The sequence below is a fragment of the Tiliqua scincoides genome, chromosome 5, assembly GCF_035046505.1.
Source record: "Tiliqua scincoides isolate rTilSci1 chromosome 5, rTilSci1.hap2, whole genome shotgun sequence".
NCBI lineage: Eukaryota > Metazoa > Chordata > Lepidosauria > Squamata > Scincidae > Tiliqua > Tiliqua scincoides.
The window spans coordinates 34,275,442-34,296,403 of record NC_089825.1 but is presented as its reverse complement, the minus strand read 5'-3'; the positions used below and the strand labels follow the sequence as shown (position 1 = coordinate 34,296,403).

Genomic DNA, 20,962 nt, shown 5'->3' with positions numbered 1-20,962 from the left:
CCAGTCTGACAAGGATTTTGCAGAAACTGGGAGTTTGTTTAAGATTTCAATTCTTTATTGAAATCTTGGTCCCAATAAAAGTCTTACAAGTTTTTGAATTTTTTTCTAGGACCAATAGGACTATCTAATGTTTGTACATGGATACTGAAAGATTTGCATGCTGTATGTCTTCTACATTGTATGCCACAAACATGATTGCTGTAAATACACCACTCTTACAACAGTGCATTTGCAGCAAATGCATCAAATGTGTAGGGCATATGGGCATCTTTAAACAACAAAGACTGGCTTCAGTGTCATCTACAAATATCTGCTCAGAGTGGACCAGATGGACCTCTGTGCCTAAACAATGGAACAAATTATTTGGTTATGCCATCACTGCAGGCAAATATATCTGTTGAAATGATTAGAATCCTATTACCTATGAATTTTGAAATTTTGAAAGGGCATTCCGCTGCTGGAATTTTGAAAGGGCATTCATGTATCCTATGTTTAGTTAGCAATGACTCTGGAAATTAGTCACGACTAACTTCACAGTGACCACAGGATACAAACCATGGGCTACACAAAATATCTGGCACATCCACAAATAATTCTTCCAACTGTGTGTCCAATTTCACAACATTCACATAAGTTCATCTAAATCAGTGTTTCTCAAATTGTGGGTAGGGACCCACTAGGTGGGTCATGAGCCAATTTCAGGTGGGTCTCCATTTCAATGTGTATTTTATTTTTTAATATATTAGACTTGATGCTACCATTGTATGTGACTGCATTTGCGGAAATGTTACAGATCTATATTTTTAACAGACTACTGTGTATATGATCTTAACAATGATAGTCAATGGGGCTTGCTCCTAGGTAATGTGGATAGGATTGCAGTCTTTGGGATGTTTGGAGATTTTTTTTTAAGCAGATCAGCAACTGCTTAGAAGGCTTAGGAGGGTTCTTCTTTATTTTAAATAAATTTTTAAACTTCTACTTACTGAAAATTTTACTTAATTTATTGATTTGATTTGTCTCATGGTGAGTGTTAAAAATTTTCCTGCTTGATGATGTCACTTCTAGCCTGACATCACTTTCAGGTTCATTATATCATTTCCAGCGGGTCTCGACAGATTGCCATTCTAAAAAGTGGGTCCCAGAGCTAAAAAGTTTGAGAACCACTGATCTAAATGGAACTTGGCTTTCTCTGTTTCCCCCCCCCCCTCCCTTTTCCTCACACCATGGATTCAGAATAGTTCTACTACACTTGGACTCTACTTTGCTGTGCAGAAATGCCAAAAATATTTGGCACAAATAAATGTAAGAACTCTATAACGTCCTTTTTTACAAAGTCACTTTTCTTCTCTCTCTCTCTCTCTCTCTCCTGTGCTTGAAACTATTAACACATCATGTTGAAATATTTGACCAGTGAAACGTATTGGCAGTTGTTCTTTCATTTTATAGAATTGTTAAATTCATTTCCAAGTCAATTGTGTTAGGTCAGTGTGAAACAACAGCTGACAGGCCAGGAAAATGGACACTCCCTCCTTTACTCATTGATCAAACTTCACTGTGGGAAACAAAGTACAGTTAGCCTCACTCATCAGAGGACAACTCCCAGTTTTGGTCCAACTCCCAGTTTTGGTCCAGCCGATCCATGGAAATGAATACGTTTTCATTAGCATAAGAGTTAATCTGTAAAGAGGTGATCTTTGCCTATCCTTTTCAATGTCTCACTGATGGCAGCTTAAAATTGAAAACACACGGTTGCACTGCATATCAGCTTAGAAGGTTAACGCTAATGGCCACTTTCTATTCAACCAGATCTTTATTTCATTTCATAAATGTTCTTTCTAATGTTGTAAGCGAAGTGAATGGGGTTAGTTCAGGGGGATGCTACAGAGAATCATGTTCTGTGGCCCCATATATCTGTGATCCATTAGGCACATTTTCTGTTCTGCCAGCATCCACACAAAGTGATACGTCTACCCACATCCACCTTTGATGTTCCATTTCCCCACTCACCTTTTAAAAATACATGTAAAGAAGCAGCTAAAATGGCCACATAAAATGCCTCTTTAGACTATAAAAAGTGGCGAATATAAGTAGATTTTTAGTTGCCCTTTCCTGTCTTAAAACTCAAGGAAAGTTCTCAGATGGTCTCCCATCCAGGAATAAGAACATACTCAGATGTGCTTAGCTTGAGTTAGGTTGTGGCATTATGTTATTTTTCATTATTGTTTCAGATTATGCCCTAGGACTAGCCACTTGCTGTGGCCTACCCAGTGCTATTTCATGGACCAATTCATTTTCTTTTTATTTTTGAAGGGTATGAAGTCCTGCTTTCCAGTGTGGCAGTAGGCAGCTCTCCTGAATATGTATGAAGGAAGGTCTTGTCAATTTTATCTTCTATTCCCCCCCCCCCTTCCCCATCGATGAAATTGACAAAACATTGAAGCAAAGCATTTTGTTATACATTTTCAATCAACATAAGGACTGGGTATAGTTTATGAAAGAATCTATGGGGAGTGCATACAAAGAGAAAAAACAACAACATGGTTGGAGTTGGAGCATGAAAGGTTACAGGATTGCACAGATAAACATCAAATAACACAGTTGGGGAGAACCCAAATAATGAGACTCCAGCAGGGGGCCCAGTTGGCCTGGGATTCTTCCTGACATAATGGCTAAGCCAGCCTTGGAAATAAATTTGTCATTTTGTTTCTTGGGGATTTGAACTGCACAATGCTCCTTATGAATATGCTTGGTGAAGCTGGTCTTGCTTCTTTCGTTCTTTTTTTTAAACCCCTGCTCCCATCTGAAGAAGGGATACCGCTTCACAGTTTTCTAAGCGTGAGAACAAAGACCACTGAAATAGCTTCCACACCCTTGGTACAAACAAGTGGTTACAAACCAGTTTCCTCTGAAGACAGTATTAGCCTAAGAATTCAAAGGCAAACAGAGGGCTGTTCTTTATGTTGTTCCAAAGTGGTCAGAAAAGAGCATGAAGACTAAAGCCTAAAGCCCCTGAACTCTGAAAAACAGTTTGCCTTTCAACATTTTTCTTCCGTTGAACAATGCAAGTACAGGAAGATTTGTCACTTGCAGTGGTAGGATTTGCACATACCTGCCAGGTTCTTGTGAAAAAGACTGTTCAACGTCCACTGAGAGTAAGGCCATAGCTGAGACTGCCTCCGTCTCCTCTCGCTCTTGTTTCTGAGTCGCGGCCAGCTTACAGCTAACTGGCACAAAATAAGGCTCCACAGACTTCCAGTACTTGCCTAAAGAAAATACATCATAATTTATGGGAATTTTAGCTAGCACGGTGGTATAAGCTTAGTAATTGCGTAGGTCCAACAGAGTGGTTAGAAGTGTGTGAGTGGGTAATGGGGATTTCAAACGGCTGCGATGAAGTATATTTCTAGATCCCACAGTGCCAAGTTGGAAAGTATTCTGTTTCCAAGGTCTATGTCACAGTCTTCCTGAGAATGTAATAAACTGAAAGAACAGCACACAGTTTAATGAACTCCTTGTATCTGAGAAGCAGCGGGCTGTTGAATCATTCTATAGAGTGAGAGCTTGTGGCAATATCGGCCACTTCAAAAACTGACATTAGAAGAACGGTAGGTACATTTAAATCAATACAGTCATAAATAGAAAACTGGGAGTGGGGGGCGGTAGGGGGGGAAGGACAGAGATGACTGTAACAGAAAGAAGTTAGGCATGCCAAAATGGACTACACAGTTGCACTGCCAGAACAATCAGGTTTGTTAGTCCTGGATGTTCTTTCACCTCTAACCTCAGGGTGTGTACTAGAACAATAATTTATTTAAAATGTTAATATATGTACTGGCTGCTGTTGGAGCACTGCCATATATTATATGGTAGCTTAGAAAAAAGTAGGCAAGGGAACATTGGATCATTATATAATACGTGGAATTTATTATTATATTTTTTCAATGAGAATTTTCAGCCTCAAAGAAACAAAAAGAAAAGTCTTTGAAAACTGAAAAAGTCTTTGAAAAGAGAAGCAGCTGTCCAGCTGAATGAAAAATAATCACTCACAAATGGAGCATTATTAAAGAACTAAGGTCAATTAAACAACCCAGAATACACACATGTATTCTTCCTGGTACCATAACCTTTCAGGCGCTTACTGATTTCCAGATGGGTGGCACCTGGGAGCTTGGAGTATGTTAAAAAGTGCTGGCTGGCCAACAGTTATTCCAGTGAAAGTCAAAGGCAGGCCAGTAGCTCAAGCACAGGTTCAGCTCAAGTGTACTTCCAGGAACTAGCAGATGGCCTCAGGCTCTAGTTATGGCTGGGGGACAACTTCCTTAGAAGAACCCCAACTAATCATCAGCTTCTGGGGAAAAAAAATGGAGGTGAGAAAGAGCAGAGCCAAGTTGTGATGCTGGCAGTGAGAGATACAAATGTGTGTATTTCTAACTTGTGGCCATTACTGGAACCTTCCTACCTTCTCCTTTGTTCCTTACCCAGCATTAGTCTGATATTATTTTAATGCAAAATACACTTCTCTCTTATTATGCCATCATTTTTGAATTTGTTACCTCCGTGTGTGTGTGTGTGTGTGTGTGTGTGTTACTGTATATGTTTTCTCTTTAACCTTTTATATTGATTTTGGAAAAAAATAGTTTCTTAAGTTTTTGTTTAAAAAAAACACTCACAAACTGTTAATAAGTGATCCCCCTCCCCCCAATGGAGAGGAGGACCATGCTGAGAAGAGGTAACACTAAAAGGAAATTCTACATAAATGATCCTTGGGAACTGATGTCCAAGTTAGACTGTACTGTAATGCACTATTCAAAGCTGCCTTTGAAGGTTACCTGGAAATTTCAACTGGAGCAGAATTCAGCTGCTGAACTGTTCCATCCAAGAGGACGGAACCCATATCACTAGTGTTTAAACATCAGCAGAGGCTTCCAGTCCATTTCTGAGCACAATTCAAAATGCTAGTTTTAACCTTTCAGGAGACTGTGGAAGGGGCTCAACAGCTTGGAGGAGGAATTCCTCAGCTTGTAAATTTGCTTGCTCACCATTTGGGGTCTAGCACAGCTTGAATCCTTTCAAGAGATGGGATTTCTTTCGTCCAAACATGGAATAGGTGTTGTCAACAGAATAGCAAAAGGCCACTCAGAAGCAAAAGGCCAATCTGCTCAATCAACTGGTAGCATGGTAGGGACGTGGGTCCTTTGAAATGTAGCCCCATAACCATTTGAGTTGTTAGCAGGATCCCTACATAACAGAGAATTTTAGGGGGATAAAGGCTGAAGTATATTAAGTATCTAAAATGTTAAGATTAAGTGATAGAAACTTGGCTTTTCTCCAGAGGTGTAAAATCCATGACTAAAAACTGTGAGTAAAAGCACTGAACAATTGGTGGGTCTGGCAAATTCTACAAAAACAAGACAAAAAACATTCTCTATTAATGGTGCATTTTAGAGACTATAATCTGTATTCATTAAAACTAAAAAAATTAATAAAAAGTTATATGGACATTCCACAATGTTCCCAGAGAACATTCATGCCACAGTCAAATTCTGCAATGAACAAGCAATTCAAACCCATTATTTATGGGTTTCAGTGTTCACAAAGTTGGGGAGGGGGGTTGCTAGAAAAACAGATGTGCAAGAAAGCCAGATCTGCTGGCATAGGAATAATACCCTGCTCTGCCGTAAAATAAATGAACCCATGTTCGCTGCTAGAATTTTGAAAGGGCATTCATAAAATAAAGCCATAGTAATGCTCAACCAGGATTCTGCTCTCATGTGTGTACACTTTTGGATCATTGCCCCCCCCCCGCCACACACACACACGGCAGCTGATTCACGTGCCCTGCAACTTCCTCGGATGCAGAACATACAACATACACAACTCCACTATTCATCAGATTTACCCAAGACAGGGACAGAGTGAGATATTTTAATGTCCGAGGCAGGCAAGCCAAATGGCATCCACCCCATGCTTTCTAAAGGCAGAGCTGGTCCTGAGCTGCTTGATATGCTAATGATTGCACCCAGTTCTGTCCTAGGTTCCATTCTACCTTGAAATATTTATTCACATTTGCACAGGCCATTTTTGCTCTTTTGACACAATAAAACTGGACCAAGGGAACGACATCTTTATCGCCACTATCTCATTCTGTGAAATCAGCGCAATACTTGTACACCCGCCTTTTGTTTTGAACCAGGGGACATCCACTAAAATTGAGTGGAGAGTTAGAACAGACAAGAGAAAATATTTCTTTACTCAGCATGTGGTTGGTCTGTGGAACTCCTTGCCACAGGATGTGGTGATGGTGTCTAGCCTGGACGCCTTTAAAAGGGGATTGGATAAGTTTCTGGAGGAAAAATCCATTACGGGGTACAAGCCATGATGTGTATGCGCAACCTCCTGATTTTAGAAATGGGTTATGTCAGAATGCCAGATGCAAGGGAGGGCACCAGGATGAGGTCTCTTGTTATCTGGTGTGCTCCCTGGGGCATTTGGTGGGCCGCTGTGAGATACAGGAAGCTGGACTAGGTGGGCCTATGGCCTGATCCAGTGGGGCTGTTCTTATGTTCTTATGTTTTGATCATTTTTACATGAAGAATGGATGAGTGAAGACAATGTATCTCAAGTTACACCTACTAAATTACATTCATTTTTAATTTTAAAAATATATAAACCAACCCAATTATTTACAAGATACCTTCAGATATGAACTATTTTTTTGGGGGGGGAGGCAATATTAGAACTAAACATTTCTTAAAATGTGAGAGCTGATTAAAATTCCGCTGATTGGCTGGTCTGAAGCATGATAGTATATATCGTATCATGTATCTTATAAACACAGCAAAAATTATACAAGAACTCCATCATTAAAACCCTGGGATGTTTCCATTATTCAGATTCATTATAACCACCATGTAACTCCATATCAGCATATCTAGGAGACTCTGTAGTTAATGCTCTTATATATTCTTAGTGCCCAATCCAGATAGTCCATTTTGAGCCCCATTAGATACGGCACAGCTTTCCCATGAGTACAGTTGTCCACTCGCAGCAGGACTGCCAATGCAGAAAGGGCATCAACAGCAAGAAATTTCTGCGCATGGAGCAGCACATGGGAGAAATTAGGAAGGATGCAAAAGAGGATTGGATTATTCCATTCGTATATGAACATTCATCCAAGTCTTCAGATATTTGGGACTGTACGTACATGTTCCTGGTCATGTAACTTTCAAAACTGTTCAGTTATCAAGATCTAATATTAACATTGGAAAAACAAACCAATCCTGAAACATACTCTGGATTTCAATGATCTTTTGCAAAGTAACCATCGCATTCACATTCGGGCTTTCATACAGGACATCTTCGGAGAGGGGCTCCAGCTGCAACAACAGAACAAATCATGTGCAACATAGTATGAATTTGCAGTAAGCCACAGGGAAGAAAAGCACACTGAGAATGCCTTAATCCTCATGAAAATTTCAGCCCCAGAAGTAGCTAACATGTTGCTGGGATTCCTCCCTCTAAATGGATAGGGCACCGTTTAGCTTTCTCTTTTCCAGCCATGTAATTGAATTCCAAGGGGCCTTTCCAGTGACTGCAAGACTAATCTATGGAGTCTCTCAAGCAGGTGCACGCCTGTGTACTAGTCATTTAAAAATGCTAGTTATTTGGGTAATTTTTAGAGGCTCCTCACAAATCAAATTCCATTGTGTCTATCTGTGCAGCTGTATGCCAAAACAAAACTGGGGTGAAGTGGCCTCAGAACTGAACACTCCATTGTTCTTGTGTTTATTTCTTCCCCTATTCTGGATAGCCACAGTTCATGGAAACAAAAATCTGAAATTAAGCAGAGTCACGCAAAATACTTCATTTCACAGATACTATACAGTAGCTCTGATTTGGCACAGATATAAAACTGTATGCACCAGTGACATTCTGCTACGCTTGGAGTGGCTGAATACACTACTACAGACATTTGTCCTGGTGTCTCGTCCATTCATGTACATTTTTAACTTGTAAAAAAACAAGCGTGTTGCTCACTTGCCCACCTACTGATGTGACTTTGTGACATATAGTCACCACCCACTCCCATCACTGGCTTAACTAAGAGGGTCAGGGAGGACAAATGCCCTGGGGTGCCACCTGGAAGGGGTTGCTGTTGTGACCCCTCTCCTCACTGCCCGTTTTTTTTCTTCAGGCCCATTTACAGATCCTCAGAAGGATGTTTTTAGACCTTCTGAAAGCCAGAGGGGCTGCACATGACCTTCCTGGGCCCCAGAAGGCCTTCTGGAGCCTCCAGAAGGCTTAAAAACATCACTTCTGGTTTTCAGCAAACACTGGAAGTGACATTTTTAAGCTTTCTAGTGGTCTCAGAAGCCTTCTGGGGGGCAGGGAGGCCATGCATGGCCTCTTCACCTCTCAGAAGGTCAAAAATGTCACTTCAGAGAAAACCTGATGTTTTTAGGCATTCAGGCCACAGGGTGGGGAAGACGACAGCATTTTGCGGTCCTGGCCCCGGGCAGCACAGGGGCCAGGATCGTAATTTCCCCCCTTATAATTCACTAAATTAGGAACACTTTCCACTTTGCGCTCAATAGGAAGTTAGATTACCTGGAGTTATGTTCTTCAGTCATTGATGTACAAAGCTAGTACTTAATTCATGTTCGCACAGGTTATTGTTACAAAGATATTTGAAGGACCACCTCTACCCATGTGAAGCTACACAAACTCTTAGATTGACATCTCAGGCCTACCATAATCAACATTTTTTTGGCAGGTATCTGGGACACAGCCTTTTCAGGGATGGTGCCTTGTTTCTGGAATTTACTTCCTAGGAACGTACAGCAGGCTCTCACCTTGCCTATATTTAAGAAAGCTGCAAAAACATTTTTATTCCACCTGGCTTATGCTTATGCTAACACTGGTTTTAATCGCTGATTTAATGCTGATTCTAATCATTTCATCCTGCTGCTCATTATATGTTACTTATTTTATCTTTTTACTCTGCGGTTCATTTTATGTTTCTGTCTTTGGAAACAGCTTTGTGAAGCATTATGTATCTATTTTTATTTATTTTAAATATTTGTTTACTGTCTCTCCCTATCCCATTAAAGGGATAATAAGGCAAATTGCACATAAATAAAGACAATTTTGTTTGAAAACAAATAACCTGATGGTATATAATCCTATTTAATGAAAAAGAGCACACCAACCAAAACATAGAATGACAGAAAAATAAGCACATAATAAAAGGTTTAACAAAACAGAGGCGTCTTCACCAATCTTTTAAAAATTGAAGCAAAGGAGTCAACTGAACCTCATAGAGGAGGGGATTCTACAGCTTGGGTGCCACTACTAACTAGTCCCTGTCATGGGTCCCCACCAGCTGCATTTTCAGAATCAATGAGATATTCTGCAGGGCCTTAGATGACAACTGCAGTGTGTGAGCTGATTGTCATGGGAGAAGATGAAGAGTTTACGGGCAATGCCAAGAATCTTGAATTGACCTTGGAAGTAAATTGGTAACCAATACTGATCGTAAAACATTGAGAGGTTCTGATAAATGCACCCCAAAGAGGACCCTGGCCACAGCATTCCGTACCAGCTGAAGCTTTCAGAATGTCTTAAAGGCCACCCCCATGTAGAAAGTTGTATAAACACTATATGTCCTGAGTATTTCCATAGAACCATATGGTTTATTAGATGGGTATTTTATCTCTGCATGGCTCGGTCATGCTGTGAGAATGGATGATGGCTGGATCCCAAAGGATCTCCTCTATGGAGAACTCGTGCAAGGAAAGCGCCCTACAGGTAGACCACAGCTGCGATACAAGGACATCTGCAAAAGGGATCTGAAGGCCTTAGGAGTGGACCTCAACAAGTGGGAAACCCTGGCCTCTGAGCGGCCTGCTTGGAGGCAGGCTGTGGAGCATGGCCTTTCCCAGTTTGAAGAGACACTTGGCCAACAGTCTGAGGCAAAGAGGCAAAGAAGGAAGGCCCATAGCCAGGGAGACAGACCAGGGACAGACTGCACTTGCTCCCAGTGTGGAAGAGATTGTCACTCCCGAATTGGCCTTTTCAGCCACACTAGATGCTGTTCCAGAACCACCTTTCAGAGTGTGATACCATAGTCTTTTGAGACTGAAGGTTGCCAACAAGTGTGAAGTGTGTGAATTTTATCTCTCTTCAGTCTCTTTTCCTGATGAACAACTAATAATAGTGCTACAATTGGCTTTTGATGAGGGGTGCAGCTTGGCTGTTGGACGCATGCCCAGTTGGAGAAGGCCTCAGGTTTCTGAGGTGACAGGATGAGAGAGTTGTGGTAATCAAGTGATGAATATGTAAACCACTCCTTAGTAAGGACAGGTCTGTAGCATGAATAAATGGCATTGCAAATGAATTGTGGGCATGAGGATCTCTCCTGTTTCCTCCACCTGATATTATGTGTTAGTCTGAAAGGGGTTAATGGGAAGGGCAAATCTAAGACTGAAGCATAAAGAAAACAATTTTAGGCCGTGGACTGGACAGGAATCCAATCTAGAGGCAGCATTGTAGGGTTCTATTTAAGGTGTCTCCTGTAAAATAATCAACAAGTCATTTGGGAGCCTCTGAAACGGCCACTCTTCATCTGTTCCATGTCATCCAAACCTCATCAGGCTCCAGAGTTAGTATCATTGCACTTATGTCCTGTTTGACCCAGATTCGTTGTTGAGAAAATGACATCAAAAACTAAAAAAGCCAGATGAGTTAAGCAACGTCCTTTTGGAAATTTAAAAAGAAAAAAGAAAAAGACTGCATCAAGGAGAATAATTTTCTGATGGCAGCAATCCATTATTATTATTATTTTTATCATTAAACTGAATAGACAAGCGAGTGTCCCTGGAAAATATCATGAGACCCAGCAGTGAACAAAAAGAATCACTCTGCAACTGACAGACATCGCACAATCACCTTCACTCCTACACTTCTTGGCATTCTATTAGCTCTGGAGCCAAACTGCACACACATACAAAAAAAAAAAAAAAAAAAAAAAAAAAACCACTGCAAAAGAGCTGGAAATACATCTTTATAAAAGAATTTTGCATAAACAACAGACTAAGGTCAGTGCAGGAGCAACAAAGCCACTTGATGGATCGGCTTGAAAAGATACACTGAGGAATATTTTTCAAAGGGTTGATGCAGGCCCAGTTGGCCTCTTCTGCTTTCTGGAATTTGCTTCCAGAGAAGTGTGCATGCTTGAGCAAAAGTTTTCAAAGACATGGCCCTACCATGCAGGCCAGGTACAAATTGCCAAAGCTCCAGCATGCCTTTACAAGCAGAAGTGAGCTAACCATAGAATTGTGTTTGAAAATTCCTGAACTAGATGTCTATTGGAGGGATGGAGAGATTGATAGGGCTGCTTGGATGAGGGCAAACAAGCTATAACTTAATTCAGACAAGATCAAGGTGCTGTTGGCTGGGGGTTATGATAGTTCAGTCTGAGGTGTTCATGTTTTAGATGGGGAAATCACACTCCCTATGAAAACCAATTTCACAGTTTTGGGGTACTCCTGGGTCTGGAGCTCTCACTAGATCTTCAAGTGGTGGCCATGGTCAGGATTGCTTCTTTCCAGCTTTGGTTGGTTTGCCAGCTGTGGACTTATCTTGGCATTGCCAACTGAGCTTCAGGTATCAATGATCCAGTTATGCACAGATTACATGACTGCTATGTGCTACACGTGGGGGTGCTTTTCAAGGTAGTCCAGAAACAAAACAGTTGGTTAAAACTGTGGTTGCCAGATTGCTGGTAGGAGTGAAACGTTCAGTTCCTAGAATGCCTATTTTGTATCAGCTGCATTGGTTGCCAATTCACTTCCAGACCCAAGTAAAGTGCTGACATTGACCTTTAAATGCCTAAATGGCCTGGTAGCAGGTTAAGGAACACCTGCTCCCATATGATCCTGCCCAAGCACCTTGATCAGAATCTGAGGCTCTGCTCTCAAGATGACATTAAACTGCGCTCCATCTGATGGGTACCAGAGACAAGGTTTTTATAGTGGAGGCACTAAAAGCTTTAGATTTCTCTCCTGAAGGAAAGGCCTCATCTCTTCCAAACGTTAATCACATCTTCAATAGTCACATATTTGCAAAGCTGCTTCAATCCTGCAGTTCTAAATTAACCGTGGCTTGATTTATGCTGCAGCCTTTATAGTCTATATTGTCTTTCTTGATGATGTGTTATTGGTCTTATTGTTGTGTGGTCTGATTTGTTAGTTGCCCTGGACACATTTCTCGTGAGAAAAGGCATGATGTAAATGTTTTAAATAAACAAATAAACATTGCACCAAGTGGACTGTTCATCCCTAGCCCAGTATAACATCACCTACTGCTAACTCTCCAGTGATCTGTTTCCCACCCTGTAATGCCACCCATCTTTCAAAGTTGAGATGCTGCGCAGGAAGCTGCCTTTTACTAAGTCAGACATCGGTCCTTCCAACCCCACTGACTGCCAGCAGCTCTAGGGTTTTAAACAGGCCCCCCCAGCTGTACTTGGCGATATCAAAGATTGGTGGGACCCTCTACAAACAGAGCATACATTTCTACCATTGAGCTACCACCTCTCCTTTGACTTAACCATATCTTTCTGCAGGCAATGTACGTGCATTAAGACATAGCTATTCCAGAAATGTTAATGAAATGTGATGTCAACATTTCCCTTTGTATTGAATTTGTTTATATTCACCTAACTCCCTCAATGCCTCATCCTCAAGTACGATATCTTCTACGTTGCAAAAAAGTTGCACACGGACCGATTGTGTTATTTCATGATGGGCACCGCTTTCAAACCAAATTCACTTGGAAAGATGTTCAATTGCTTTGATTAAAGTTACTTTCAAGTAACTAAATAAAGGATATTAGCAGCCCAATCTTATCCTTCTCCCCCAAGGGCGTAACTAGCATTGCTCTGGTGGAGACTGCTTTAAGGCAGTCACAAAGCAACCTTCACTGATGTGTGCTTCTGGTCTGCTGGCAGGGAGGACAGAGTGGCCTCTTGTGCATTGCAGGCCCAAGAAGGCCTGCCAGAGCAGGTAATTATTATTATTATTAACAGTATTTATATACTGCTTTTCAACGAAAAGTTCACAAAGCGGTTTACAGAGAAAAATCAAATAACTAAATGGCTCCCTGTCCCAAAAGGGCTCACAATCTAAAAGATGCAAATGAATACCAGCAGACAGCCACTAGAACAGACAGTGCTGGGGGGAGGTGGGCCAGTTACTCTCCACCTGCTAAAAAAAGGAGCACCCACTTGAAAAAGTGCCTCTTACCCAATTAGCCGGGGTAAGCTCACACAGGGGACTGGAGAGGGGTATGGAGGGAGTTAAATGGGGGAAGAGGTGGGCAGAACGGTGCAATGACAGCATGGTGAGATCAGGCCTAGAAGGGAGTGGAATCGGTCATCTCAAATCTCAATCCCTTGTCAAATCATGTCAAATCTCAATCCCTTTCCCAGGCCTGATCTACCTTTGGGTCAATGCAGACTTGCACCAGAGATTGAGCGGGTGCATGTCTGAATTGACCCATAGCAGCTGCTGGAACTTAACCCAAAAAGCCTCCAGCAGTCAAAAATTCCCTACATGATACAGCAGGAGCTGTATCACGTGCCTCTGCATGACCATGTGAGGATTTAGAGCCCAATCTTGCGCTCAGCATGCCGGCTCACCACTAGCGCGCACTGTAGCAAATGTGCCATAAGGCATGTTTGTGGGCCCTAATGCTGGGCGAGCACCAGTGGCAGTCCACTGCTTCTCGCAGACCGCCGAGAAGCAGAGATGTAAGCGGGGCTGTGGGGGGAGGCGGGAGGAGATGTTTCTGGGAGGCGGGGAGAGAGTGGGGAAGGGAGCGGGGAGGGAGAGAGGTGGGACTGGTGGAGCGACACTCCACCAGATCCGAAGTCTCCGTGTTGGGCTCACCACCCTACACAGAGGCACTTGATTCAACGTCAACCTTTTTGTTTGCAGTGAATCAAGTAGCCCCATTGTGGGGCTACTGCATTTACCCAAGGAAAGGGGACGAAAGTCCCCTTCTCCCAAGGTGCTGCCCAGGGCTGCTTGAAGCACGTAGGATGCAGCGGCAGCCATTTTCGGCGCTGCCGCAGCCCTGCACCACAGGCAGCTCAAGATTGGGCTGTTCGTTAGGATTGGGCTGTAGGGGTAGGTTAGGCAAAGAATGCTATCTATAGTCACTCTTCACCATCATTCTTAGAAAAATCCCTTTGAGTTGGGTTCAGATTTTGAATGCAATAAGCCGTAATGAAAGGTTCTGTATAACTTTGTTATACGTATTGAAATACACACACAAACCAGATTAGTATATGATGATAAATTTGCATGGGTTAATTCAAAGGCTACTGAGAAAAAGAATCACTATTCCATAAAATTAGTGTCTTAAATGACAGTACAAAACTGTAGGAGAATCTGAACAATGTGTTAGCTACTGAGCAATCTTTTTTCTAATTAGCTGAAACCATTCTTCCTTTTGTTTTGACAGGTGCCTGCATAATGGATGTGTTCTAAAACCACTAGCAGGATGTTTCAGGGACATTTTGCCCCAGTTTAACCTTACCATTCCCCCCCCCCCAAAAAAACCCCTGAATTAGGGATTTCAGTATTTTTATTTCAGATTTCAGGAGGGATTCCAACTGCTTAATCTTTTCACACCTCTCAAGAGGATTACTCACTAAGAGGCAACCCATAGCAGAGAATTGGGAAGACTTCTGATTAGCTTTTTCTTTTATAGAAAAATTAGGATATCTATCTATTGGGTATATTTTTGGATATCCATACAGCCTCAATCCATTTTCACATTTTTGTCTTTATAAACAGTGATGGTAAATTGATATGGAACTCTTTGGGAGGAATGCCCCTGATTCTCAACCTTTATACTGAGACCTAAAAAAAAGTTAGGCTCAGAAGTAGGTCCCATTGGTTTCCCTGGAATGCAAGAAAGTGTGATTTGGATTCAAGTTAGGTTTCTGTATAATTTCCAAATTTGGGCTGCGACCCAAAGCACACATCACTTGGAAATCAAATACACTGAAATTAACCGGACTTACTTCCAAGTCAAACGTATTGAGAGCTGAGGCATCATATTCAAGGGAGACACGGTTGGTGTTGACTGTACAGGCAATCGCCTGTGACAACCCCATGGAAGAGGCATTTATCGTGCCAGAACAAGACACAGGTCTGTGCATATGTGCTGCTTACAGAACGGATGACACCAGAAGGAAATTGAGAGGGTACCACAAAATTTTTTTCTGCAAAGAGTTCTCAGGCGCGCTTCCAGAAAACATGGAAGATACCTAAAAATCTTAGGGCAGTAGGAAATCTGGAGCTAACTTTGAGAGAACTATGAATGGACTGATAGCAGTATATCTTCTCTCGCACCTCAACAAGGAGGGACCAATTTCTCGGGGTCCAGTGCGGCTGTGTAACACATGAATGACACAGGAACTAAGGAACTCTGGGACTTATGTTTCTTGAAAGCAGTAGTGTAGTTAGCAAAATGGTAAGCAGTGCAGGCTCCCGAAAGTGAGTGTAAGCAGCCCCTCCCAATTGCCCTCTGAGCCATTCAGACTGTTGGCAGCAACAGCCCACGCAGCTGTTGCTGCCTGAATGGCTCGGAGGGTGAGTGGGAGGGGCTGCTTACCCTCACTTTCGGGAGCCTGCGCTACTTACCATTTTGCACCACTCTAGTTATACTACTGCTTGAAAGAGGATGTCACTTAGGCTGACATACCTACATTTTTCAGATGACAAATCCTAGAGCTTTCTGCACAAGTTCTCTCTCTCTCTCTCTCTCTCTCTCTCTCTCTCTCTCTCTCTCTCTCTCTCTGTGTGTGTGTGTGTGTGTGTGTGTGTGTGTGTGTGTACTCTAGAGGAAGGTCTGAGCCAGCACCTCACTTTCACAATGTTGTGATCTAGCATTGTTTCTGATTGGTTTCAGCAAATCTTACAAGATCTGGACATGCCATATATCAGGACTGGCATGAGCCTGGTGCTACCTCAGGGATGCCACTGCCACCTCACACTGAAAAAAGCCCCTTACTGTGCTTCCTCATGCAGTTTTTGCCAACCTGGCAGCTTCTTTTGAAAGGACTGTAATGACAAAAGAGGTCCTTTATTTGTGCAATCCCTGTAAAAAAAAACAAAAACACAGAAGTGGATCAAGCTGGAAGGAGGTGGCGACACCCTGTTCCCCTCTTCCTTTCTCAAACCAGGAAGTAAGAGGAGCAGAGGCTGGCACTTTACTAGGTAAGGAGTGGATAGCATGCTGCTGTGGGCACAAGGTGAGCACATGATTTGTAAGCACATGATTTGTAATTCAATTCCTAGGATCACCAGCTACAGCTGGGAAACACCCCTGTCTGAAACCATGAGGAGCCACTGCCAGACAGTACTGACCTAGATGAAGTAATGGTCTATTTCAGTATAAGGCAGCTTCACATGTTCACTCCCTATCCCACTGGTTCCCAAACTTCCCAAACTGGTGGCCCCCACAGCCTCTTCCTCCCAGCTCAGCCAGGCACCACCATCTTGGATCTGGAGCATCTGGGGGAACAGGTTGGAGGGGCCACCAGGGACATCCCGTGGCACCCCTGTGAGTGTGCAGCAATGCCCTAAGGCTGAGGTTCTCAAACTCACAGGGAGTTTGAGGACTGCAGTAAGTCCTTGCATGGGAGGGGGAAGGCAGCGGGGGTGGGGGGAAGGCAGCGATGCGATCCCCAGGGTCGAGATGCTAAGGGGGCTGCAGGGACTGGCATGTACTCACCAGTCCCTGCAGCAGCCTCCCTGGGGTGCGGGGAGCCCTGCATAAGGGTCTGCAGGGCTCCCTGAAGCTTAAAAAGTGAAAACGCAGCAATCGTGCCCCGCCTCCGCAAAACTGGAAGTGGAGCCCGATCACTGAGCTTTCGCTTTTTAAGCTCCGGGGAGTCCTGCAGACGCTCGCACAGGGCTGCTCGCACCCCTGGGAGGCTGCTGCAGGGACTGGTAAGTAAATGCCAGTCCCTGCGCCCCCCTTAGCGACATGATCCTGGGGATCGCGTCACTGCCTCCTCCCCGACCCCGCCCCTTAAAGAGAAAGAGGCCAGGGTCCTCTGGCTGGGGCGTCGTGACGCCCCAGTTTGAAAAGCCCTGCCCTAAGGCATTGCAAGACACACCTTGGGAATTTTCTGCTAGTTTTTACTATCAGCAGCGACACAGAAGGTATTCCTGTGTCCATCTCTGTTTTTATGCAGAAGGTTAAACTGGGCGGTTAGCCTTGTCCACAATGGTTTTGCTGCAATATTTATTCAGAGAAAGAAAATACTCCTTGCTCAACCGATCACTGTTGAGCAGGTCCTAATGTGGAAATGAATGCTCTTAGTCGGTTTGTTTCCTCTGCGTTGGATGTCAGAAAGCTTTCCTTCCAGGGAATGTGAGACAAATTAATTTGAACAAGCTCTCCTCCCTGCTAAGGCTGGGACATTACATCTTCATGTCTGACTGGCTCCCTGCGGATCCTGGAAGTCCCTGCTAGTCTTACAGTCACTTGTTTTGTCAATTCCTATTCCCCCCCCCCCCCATAGTAGCATGGACGGAGCAGCACATTGCTGCATTGACAGGTTCCAGCCAAGAACAACAAAGGCAAAGCAGAAGTATTTCAAAGCCCCCTGCATTCATGTTTATGAATTCTAATCCCCAGCACATGAATAAATACGTCTGACAAACTGCAGAGTGCCTTACAAAGGCCTTTTCTGACCTTCCTAATTTAAGTTCAACTGCATGTGCCATGATGAGAAGCCAATGCTGGCCTTGCCAATGTTTTTAAATATAGGCTAGTACTATGTTAGCACTGTTTGTAAAAGGGAATTGCCAGAAAATAAGTTCTAATTAGCCTATTAATCACCTGTAAGGAATTAGATCTTCAAATTATCACAATTAGTGACTCAATGTTACCTTTTTTTGGGGTGAGGTGTTGAAGTGGACTTTTGAGTTGGACTGAAGCAATTTATACCACTAATGAATCAGATGTTCAGCAAAGCGCCATTGAAAAAACAAATAAAATGAGCCATTTGAAGAACAGGCCTCAGAGGTGAATCGAAAGGTGTGCTTCCTGGTTGCACATGGACCGGTCTACACCTGGCACTAGGGATTTGTGCATGACAAGTGAAACAGCCCAAAGATGCCCTTCCACTTGCACAACTCTTTCTACAAGTGGAAACATTAAAATAAGGACTGTCACATAATTACAGAGCTCTAACTTGATTAATAGTTTGCATTCAGCCTGACTATCAATCAAGTAATTAATTGCATCTATTTGCATAGGAGAAATCGAACTGGTTGCATTCCAAAGAAAATGCATACTTTTAAAATATTTAAATCAGTGATTTTCAACCTTTTTAATCTCAAGGCATACTGACAAGGCACTAACATTGTCAAGGCACACCATCGGTTTTTTGACACTTGACAAAACACCACATTGACAGCAGGTGCTCGCATCCCCCAGTGGCTCTACTAACAAATGATCCTCCCCCAAACGCCTGCGGCACATCTGCAGACCATCCGCGACACAGTAGTGTGCCACAGCACAGTGGTTCAAATGGCTGTTTTAAATGATACATGGGTGTGTGGCCGCATGCATAATTTTAGAGGACGCCTTGCTCATTCTCTTTCACACAGGAGATAATGCCTCTTTTAGGATGGTGAACGAACTAGTTAAATTGCCAACATCTCTGTAGGGTTTGCATCCTATAGAGAAGGTACAGCAGACAATATAAGCCCTGTCTAAGTGTTCGGTCGAACATGGGTGAAATGGGAGTATGCCAGGTAAACCCCTCCTGCATGGAATGAGTTTTCTGGTCATGCTCTCTGCTCTGCCTGCTAGGAGCGCTTGTCTATGGTGGTAAGCACTGAACCTGAGGAGAGTTCTTCTAGAACCCTGGTGGGATATGATTCTAGAACCGAGGAAGATATTTAAAATTTAAAAGCACCTTAGTGTTTACCTCTGTGAGCATGCTGAACACTGAGAGAGCAGAGAGTGTGGCCACAGAGTGTCCTATTTGGGCGCAAGGGCATAGTTTCCCATTCTGCCTCTAACTGGGTTTAGATTGAACATCTACAGTTATGTTGTTTCCCCAGGTGATGTTATTTTACCCCTCTTCCTTCACAGCAACATTTTCCTTAATTAAACCGCATTCCAACATTTGGGGTCCATTTTATTTATGCCTGGGTGATCTGGATGATCTGATTGGATTGTTGGGTCTGATCCCATGGACTCCATGTACTGTTTTTCTCTGCCATCCTGCTTCCCTTATTCCAAGACGTGCTGCTTGTTGCAACCCCTCCCCAGTTTTTGCCTTGGTCACTGTGCTTCCATTTTCACAGCAGCTTTTGCTCAGATTGACACTGATAACACAGCTGGCAGCCAGTAACCTCATCTTCCTTTGAGAAGGGGGAGTTCCTAGCAGTGGAGAGCGCTAGCCTCTTAGAGGCTGGACACTTCTGAGCATGCTCAGCAGCGTAATTTCCTCCTGGGGTTTTGTAATGTAAGATCAGAAGATCATCAGGTGGATGATGTGGTGTTGACAGCAATTCCATGTTTTGACAGCTGTTTGACAGCTCTGGGAAGGGCAGGGCTAGCTCCACAGCTGTAATCAATCAAGGTCAATGGGGACTCTGATGGACACCTGAGCTTCACTTGACCTTGATGGGACTTTGAATAGACATGGACTGAAGAGATGGCTCACCTGAGCCTAATTTGGATTTAACAAGGGACTAACAAGGTAGCTCACAGATGAGCTGCATTTTGGATTATGGGACATCCAAGGATAAAAGGTAGCTTCAGAAGGAGATAGAACTACCCTGACCCAGAGGGAGACGCTACCTGACCAAGAGCTACCTGGCCCAGACCTACAGGAGAAGGGGACTACCAGGACTCTGCTGGAGAACACAGAAAAGAGGACTGCCAGGACCCTGCTGGAGGAGACACTCTGCTGGAGAGGAGGGACTCTGCTGCAGAAGACTGGACTGGGAAGACTGGACTGGACTGTGCTTTGGAGACAGGATTAGACTTGGACTGGAGGCTTCAGACCTTTACCCACTGAGTTAAGTGGAGTTTTGGGGAGGGAAAGCCTCTGGACAAGAGGACTTGCAGGGAGTGTGTGTGTTTGTAGCAATAAATTCTTGTTAATTGCTCAACTGATAAGGAGTTCTGTTTATTTCTTTGCACACCACAGCTGTTGTTCTTGGAAAAGGAGGGTGTTAATTAGCCAAAAGTGGGCATTAGAAGGGAGTTGAAATATTTGGATGGGACAAATTGGCGTAGTTGGCAGGATAGGGAAAATTGGGATAGGACAGGTTTGTAGTTCTTTTCTACCTCCCCAATGGAATCAGGAGCCAGAGAGCTGCGTTGGGTCCCTTCAAGGAGAAAGGCAGGGTAAAACTAATATAAACTAGTGCTTCCCAAACATTTTCTACTGGCACCTCCCTTGACTTACTGGGCCACTTGCTGCAACTCCCCATCAGGGTTAAAACCCTATACATCGTATAGGGTGGAAGGTTTTTCACGAGGATTTCATGGCTCACCTGGCTGGTTTCCGTGGTTCCCCAAGGAGCCACAACTCAGTTTGGGAACCATCACAATAAATAAATAATACAGTTCCATGCTCCTCAGCAGGGAATGACACTCTTAAGCATTCATTTACGCATTTTTTTAAAGCTTCCTTAGAAAACCTTATTAGAAACTTGATGTTTTTCTTTTTTTTTTTTTAGCATTTTCCAGGGAGGTTTAAAAAAAAAATAAAGAATGACTTTCAAGGAAAAGTGAGTGAAATTGACCCATCACAACAGATTACACTTCTACATTTGCAGGGGCTATATAATTCAAATTGAAACTGACTGCTCTCTACATAATATGTTGCAATATCCATGTTCACATGGTAGGT

At 43.2% G+C, this 20,962-nt stretch overlaps 1 protein-coding gene across 1 annotated transcript in view; it reads right to left on the bottom strand.

The window, feature by feature from the left end:
* HDAC9 (histone deacetylase 9) overlaps window positions 1–20,962 on the bottom strand; it is a 518,896-nt gene that overhangs the window by 12,033 nt on the left and 485,901 nt on the right. The window contains exons 24-25 of the mRNA XM_066626951.1: window positions 7,295–7,379; window positions 3,113–3,266 (exon numbers count right to left, since the gene is read on the bottom strand). Coding sequence (XP_066483048.1) covers window positions 3,113–3,266; window positions 7,295–7,379 — 239 coding nt within the window. The remainder of the gene's footprint in view (window positions 1–3,112; window positions 3,267–7,294; window positions 7,380–20,962) is intronic.